Genomic DNA, 7,606 nt, shown 5'->3' with positions numbered 1-7,606 from the left:
CCTGGGAAATTGACCAATCACAGTTCATTATTCGACTTACGACATCCAATATAGACCCAGCCTTACTGACTTTACTGGCGTGCGAAAAACGCAGCACCAGTAATTTTCATTGCTACCAACTATACTGTTTTCACTGGCAGTAACTAAATCCATTTTCGAACACATCCACAGTGAGCAACAAGGATAAAATGATACACTGCAAAGTCACTAGATAACATGTTAATCTAGTGACTTTAATAAACTGGCACGCTCGGGTGATGTTTCTGAACGCAGCCTGGAATGATCTAGCACTAGCCGATCTAGCTGAACGGGCTGAACCAAGGAACAGAGTCGCAATAGTCGCATCGCATCCGCTCGCATCGTCGCGGAGCATATCGGAGCGATCCATGATAAAGTGCGCATAAAACGAGATGGCATTGTTCCGGATATTGCCCGCCGGAATTGGCACGACGTCCAAGTTTATCTCACGGAGCGTCCCAGCCGTGTCTTATCACGTAAACGTAATTACCATCATTTTTATTCCCATTGCCGCCCCGTACTGACCATAACCTCTACTCCGCCTCCGTACGGAAAGATCGCGATATTGTTGACATTTTATGATCTCGTCTAATAATCTTATCTTCGCGAGCGGCGTCGAACGAGTGCGACGTAAACGTAAATTTCGAGTATGAGCCTTGATGTCTCGTTCGATGTATCCGCGTTTTACGATTTTGCGCTCCAAACCTAATTTGTGCTGCGCCGAGTACCCGGTGTAAACATCATACGCAGAGCCTGATTTATACAGACAGCGGCTATGTATATTCCGCAAAAGAATCATTGTGTTTTTTTAATCACAAAAGATACATTCTATAATTATATTGCGCTACGTGAACTGGTTATTTGCGTGGCGTAACATGGCGTAATCTTCGGTTGTCATATGTATATGTCGCATTCGCGTCGCTACTGTCGTTGCGATATTTTTCATTCTATTCGTCATGTCATTCATAAATTATATATGTCGGTTACGAAGTTTCATCAGTTTGCTAAAGACTTATCTTAGAGTAAAATCATTGCTCTAACTTGCATTTACTGCAGGAAAAAATCAATTTGTCACAATGCTTCGTTTAAAATGTTCACATAATCATTGTTATGTCTCATTACAAATATTCATGTAAAATTTTATTTATTATGTGAACAATTACGTAAAACCGCAAGGAAAGATCGATTTATCACAATATTTCGTTTAAAATGTTCATATAATTATTGCTATGTTATGTCTCATTACAAATATTCATGTAAAATTTTATTTATTACGTCAACAATTACGTAAAACCGGTCAATTAACTAACAGGAAAAATCTTCAGGGTTGCCAGCAATAATTAACAACTTAATCCAGATACGGTCAACTAAATTAATCAAATTTAGTTGACCGTATCTGGCAATTTTTATGTTAAAGCATCGCGACATTTCGACCATGGGTTTTGGTCCTTTTCAAGCGATCTGACAATACAAATAAAAATTTGCAAATTAATACATAAATAAAGTAGACAAGTCCGGTTAATTAATTTGTATAGTATTTACAGAGAAAAGTCCCCTATTATGAGGTAGGATCCTACTATGGGTTTCTGTTAAATTAATAGGCATCAGCAGTTGATCCTACCGTGAATTTATTGCCCTTGGAACGAAATCTGTTTAGTGGAAAATTCATTGTTAGATCGTGTAATCGTTGCGAAAAAAGATTTGGTTGAATTTGGGGCGTTGAAAACCTGCTATCTCATATTAGAAACCTATCTCATAACAGAGGACTTGCCTCTGTATCTGTTAGTTGCATTGTACAAATTATTACTCGTCACGCAACATGTATTGCTTATATTTATCGATTAAAAACAGGTACTAGACCACTACGAGAATCCCAGAAACGTTGGCTCCCTGGATAAGAATGACGAGCAAGTCGGGACAGGTCTTGTGGGTGCACCGGCCTGTGGCGATGTGATGAAACTTCAGATCAGAGTCGACGAAAATGGCAAGATAGTCGATGCAAAATTCAAGACCTTCGGTTGCGGTTCCGCTATTGCCTCGAGTTCTCTAGCAACGGAATGGGTTAAGGGAAAAACGGTGAGCTCTTTTAATCTGCGGGCAATTTAGCGCGATGCTTTCTTCAATGCGTAAAGTATCGGAACGTGTATCATTTTATATGACTGTGACCCAGAAATACATATATGCGAATATTTGTGAATTTCCAAGAAGCCTTTGGTAAATTTTTTCCAAGTTTTCGCGTTCATCTACGCGACATAAAATGCATTCAAGTACAGGGATTTAACTTGCTGTTGAAATTGTTGTTTTTAGGTAGACGAAGCATTGGCGTTGAAAAATACAGACATTGCAAAGGAACTTAGTCTCCCGCCTGTCAAGCTGCACTGTTCGAGTGAGTACACTTGTTTACTAAAATCTTTCATCTTGTTAATTTTGAATTAGAGTATCTCGCAACAATATATTATGCTTTTAGAGTAAGACAATGGTTGTGCACTCTAAACAAATTAAGTTAAAACCAGGACCTTCGTGGTATAAATCAAATGGAAACGAGAACGCCAAATCACTACTCGGAGCAAGATGAAGGTAGCCCAATAATTTTTAAGTTAATACGTGAATTCACATACCGTTTTTTTTTCCAACCTGCGCGCCGTTACTTTCAGACATATAACGCAGGTTTTTCGTTAGGTGGAATCGTTGGAAAAACGATATCTGAATTCACATATTAACTTCCAAATCATTGGGTTACCTTCATCTTGCTCGAACCTAAGTAACAATTTGGCGTTCTCGTTTCCATTTGAGTTGTGCACCATGTTAGGAAACGTAAAAATCTGATACAATTTGAACATCCGAATTTTGTGACCTTGGTTTAATCTTTTTCGAAAAAAATTCCAGTGCTTGCCGAGGACGCGATTAAGGCTGCTCTGTCAGATTATCGCATCAAACAACAGTCGAAGAGTAAGGAAAAGGACGAGGCGACCAACTGAATAGAAGCACTAATGGAAATATTTTAATTACGCAAGGTGATAGCAGCAGAAACTAGACTTAACTTACAGATAGTACTAAGGAAATTATTATTATTGTAATAATAATGTCGTAGATCAAGCTCTGGGAATTGTACATTCCTTAGGCTATATATAAAACCTTTGCTCTCAAAATATTTCCTAACATAGCAATATGAATCGTACCTGTATTCCCTCTATCAAATGAAATAAATTAATTTAACTAGATCCTTTCAGAAGTAAACAGCATAGCTCAACGTCTTCGATCGCGTCTTTAAAGATACAAAAGTAAAATATCCGACGATTGATATACTCATTCTTTTTGTTCGTGTTGACTTCGTCACTCGTACAGCGAAGAAGATTAGGAAACGGTGAACTAAATTAATCGTCACGTAAACAGCGGCGACTGACGCAATAAATAACATGCGTTAACGTGGACCGTTATCAATGGAGAACACTCTCCGCAGCCACAACAGGGGCCATGTGACGCACCGAGTAATTCGTCGAACACGCGCTTTATCGATGCGCGCTTGTATTTCTCTACGCCTTTTTTTTCCTCGTGGCGTGACTCCTCGAATGATAAAATACCTCTCGGTACTCTTCCAATAAGTGCTTCGCCTTCTCCCGAATATAATACCCCAGAATTATTAATCCTTTCTTTTATCTCGCTTCGTCGGTGTCAAATTTTCGTTCCGAGTCTGTCACTCGGACTCTCGTCTTGCTCTTACCCTTCCGTTTGTCTTTGAAATTTATTGAGTCGTTCTCGTAGAAAAATGCGGAAGGTTACTGTACTTTTTTTCGTGTCTTGTTATTTACACCACAAATCGAGAAATTGGAAAACTAATTGAGGAATATTGTTTAATTAACCGAGCTGTAATTGCCATTCATTCAGAAAGATCAATTTCCAGATAGTACGAGACATCCTAGAATCATCCTAAATGCAGTTAAAATATCATAGATTAGTCTAGGACACGGTCTCTATGCTACGTTTTTAAAGAAGTTATTCAGTAAGTATGTAAAAAAATATCCAGTTACTTTTTTGCATGACGTTGTATTTACACCGGACTTGAACATTTATGCAGAAAACTCGTTTCCTTCGTCGAATCAGTAGTTTATTTTGCGTCAATTAATCGTTTGCAAGATAAATTATACTCGTAACCGAAAGCGTTGCAGATTTGAATCAGCGCGACGCCGCCGTCAATCTAATCACAAGTAATGTACTTAATGATTCCTTAAGGCGATACAACGGGAACGTCGCATTTCGCAATAGATAATCTGTTTCGATAACGGGCCTCTCGACTCGGGGAAAATGTGCACTTGTTGCAGATTATTTCTAAGAACAACGCAATTAAAGCGAACGTTGTAAAAAGACGTTCGTAAAAGAGCGGTTGCAAGGAATTTCATGGACGATCTCCAATAATTAATTCCGGCTCGCAATTCCTCGTTTCTTCCCTAGCGCGTATAGCTTTTGTCGCAACAAACGGAGTGTCGCAAGAAACAATCGTACACTTTTTCCAGATTACAGAAACGCGATACATTTGCACTTTGTGCAGTTAGATTTTCGGTTATTATTGCTAAGCTGTTTAACGTAAAAAAATTGGAATCTTCAACAGCTGTGTTAAATAAGGAACCAATAGTGTCTCATTTTTGCGAACTGTTAAGAAATTAAATTTGTTTTAAATCAACACACTTGAGTGACACTTATTGTCGCCAGTGGTAATTAAAGAAAGGGAAAATTCAAGTCGACCAGACCGGCAAAAAGTGATCTTTATTTAAATCACGATTTAAAAGTGATTAAAACTCAAGTTTTCCCTCTGTTGTTTGAAATCGTCTTATAATATTCTTTCTATATCGCTATCCTCTCAGTTTATTTCCAACTAGGAAAACGATTATACGATAGAGAGCACGTCGTGGGCGCAAGGGCGCACGACGATCACTGACTCCGGCGCTCTTTGTCTTGCAATTGTCATCATATCATAACACCAATTGATGCTTAATAAGAACGAATTTGTGTTGTAACTGCGCGTTGTCCCGTGTCTGTTGTTTGTGCGCTTCCACTTGGTTCACGGCTAATTAACTAAGTCGCGGTGTCACGAGACTATTTTATTCCGCGCGATACGATGATCCTCAGCGTTGCGCCAACTGCCATTGTTTGTCGAACTTTACGCGCTTATCAAGAGACCTTATGGCGAACGGCAGAACTTTCCATAAAATTTTACACGGAAATGTTTCGCGTATCGGGGTGCAGGGTGGGGGGGGGGGGGTGAAACACGAGACACATCTCCACGCGCGGAACGTTCACGTAACGTGCATGGTACGCCGTATTCATTATCTCGGCCATTATTTTTTTGCAGATAAAAGAATTGCAGATGCGAAGTATAAGGCAATGAATTGCAAATTACTTTGATTAGTCTCCTCTCTTTGCACACCGATATCTCAATCTCCTCTTGACGTATCGATCGTGTGTCACGAGTACGCAAGTTTCGTATAATTAATTATATAATGTTGTTACACAATTGGCATGCGATTTCTTTTTTTTTTAATCGTGTGATCGTCCATCTTTCGGGTGCGATTTTATCGCAACTACGTAGGCTCAGCGCGAGCGACTTGATATAACGCGTTTATCGTTTCGTCATTTCGCTAAATATTCGATGTAATCGATAATATGATATGAATTTGATACCCACCCGAGGTCTCTCTTAGCATATCTTTCTTCGAGCCTTGGAATAAAAATACGTTGACGTTTATCTAAAATTAACTGCGAAATGGCATTCCGTCCAATTCGACGACCTGAAACAACCGTCAAGTATACTTTGCTTGTATCCGAACGCCTAATTTACTCTAAAATCATTCAAAGATTCTTATCTCCCGAATATTCCGTTATTTACAGTTTATCGATTTAACGACACGCTTTATTAACTCACGATAGTAGAGGAAAGTCTCCTATTGCGAGATAAGTTCCTAATATAAGATAGCGGTTCTATCATTCTATTACTCTTGGAGTGAAATCTGTTTAGTGGAAAATTGATTGTTAGATCGTGTAATCGTTGCGAAAACAGATTTGTGACTGAGTTACGAAAAGGTTGAAAACCTGTTGTCTCATATTAGAAGCCTATCTCGTAATAGGGGACCTTCCTCTATTATTTCCATCATTGTGAACGCACGATTTAGCATTCAGGAGATTTTCGCACAGTTTCGGTCTACGGGAATCTTGCGAGGTGCAGTCGTGGAATAGTACAACAACTTAAGAGGCGTGTAAATAAGCTATCAAATTTCTGGAAATCGGCAGATAAGAAGCGGTTACTCACACCTGACACCATATCGATAATTAACGAATGATCTACTTCCTTTTATAAGAACATAAACGCCCGTGAGCCTCCAGCAAGCGCAAATGTAGCGTTGACATAACATAGGTGTAACATCCCAGTTAGAAATGACTCGTCGATCGATGGCGAAACGATGTCGAATCGACGTCAATGCGACGGTTCCGATGTCGGTACGACATCGTTTCGACGTCGATCGACGAGTCATTTCTGACTGGGATGTTAGCCAGTTACATAACAAACTGTATTTACTGTGGTTTACCCATACACGATTATGTACGCTGCTCTTTTACATATGTAGATTATATACCTCGTGGCATATTGACGGATTAAACGTTATAATACGATAACGGAACGTCCTTATCGAGATCTAAAGAACTGTTAAATTGTAAGCGATATAATGAAATCTATCGCAAAGGGTATCTTGCGGTTTTATCAAAGTTTAATTATACAAAAAACTAAAAATAAAAAGGACGCATTGTATACAGAATCTTCGCTAAAGATACGTTTTTGAATCATTACATTTATATTACTGAATTATATAGAGGAAAGTGCCCTATTATGAGATACGTTCCTAATATGAGATAGCGAGGTTTCTGCTAAATTAATAGACAACATTTGTTGGTCCCGTCGCGAATTTATTGCCTTTAAAGTGAAATCTGTTTAGCGGAAAATGCATTGCTGATCGTGTAATCATCGCGAAGAAAGAGTTGCGATTGAATTTGGATGTTGAAAGCCTATACTATCTCATAATAGAAAACTTTGATGATTTCGATTAAAAATTACCCTATATTGAATATCATGCTTACTTTATATCGAGTATGATTATAAATATACTCTTGTATTAAATGTGTTTTAACATTCCCGTATATAAGAGATATCTTTAAGGCGGTATTAAGTTGTCTTTTAAACATCCCAGTGAGAAATAATTCGTCGATCGACATCGAACGACAAATTACTTCTCACTGGAATGTAACACTGGGAATCACTGATGCCTCGCCATATAATAAACTTAAACAGGTAGAACACGTTAATGCATTTTCCATGTATGTAAATGCAAAACGTATAAATGTGTTATATACGAGCACAAATTCATGTGGAAAGGCACCAGTGACTCCTAGTGTACGTCTAAAAAGTGTCTTGAAGATATCTTTATGGCGCCTTTAAGACGCGCATTGCTGCCTGGCTTATGCCTCTGAATTCTTTCTTTCCCCGGGAATATTTGAGAGACGCAATCCGTCGCGTTGAAAATACAATCGTCGCTCATTACCC

At 38.7% G+C, this 7,606-nt stretch overlaps 1 protein-coding gene across 1 annotated transcript; it reads left to right on the top strand.

The window, feature by feature from the left end:
• The first annotated feature begins 326 nt into the window (after positions 1 to 326).
• LOC105559529 (iron-sulfur cluster assembly enzyme ISCU, mitochondrial-like) lies at positions 327 to 3,239 on the top strand. Its single transcript, XM_012007888.1, has 4 exons — positions 327 to 500; positions 1,870 to 2,094; positions 2,326 to 2,404; positions 2,905 to 3,239. Exons 1-4 carry the CDS (start codon positions 411 to 413, stop codon positions 2,994 to 2,996), a joined length of 486 nt encoding a protein of 161 aa, XP_011863278.1. The 5' UTR covers positions 327 to 410; the 3' UTR covers positions 2,997 to 3,239.
• Positions 3,240 to 7,606: the final 4,367 nt, after the last annotated feature.

This window comes from Vollenhovia emeryi, unplaced genomic scaffold (assembly GCF_000949405.1).
Source record: "Vollenhovia emeryi isolate VEMERY1.0 unplaced genomic scaffold, V.emery_V1.0 DF939265.1, whole genome shotgun sequence".
Taxonomy (NCBI): domain Eukaryota; kingdom Metazoa; phylum Arthropoda; class Insecta; order Hymenoptera; family Formicidae; genus Vollenhovia; species Vollenhovia emeryi.
The sequence above is the reverse complement of the archived record's forward strand: the minus strand, read 5'-3'. Positions and strand labels throughout refer to the sequence as shown.

Coding starts and splice junctions, on each gene's coding strand:
- LOC105559529 (XM_012007888.1), top strand. CDS start 411: ATGGCATTGTTCCGGATATTGCCCGCCGGAATTGGCACGACGTCCAAG. Junction 2,095..2,325: donor AATGGGTTAAGGGAAAAACG/GTGAGCTCTTTT, acceptor TGTTGTTTTTAG/GTAGACGAAGCATTGGCGTT. Junction 2,405..2,904: donor TGTCAAGCTGCACTGTTCGA/GTGAGTACACTT, acceptor AAAAAATTCCAG/TGCTTGCCGAGGACGCGATT.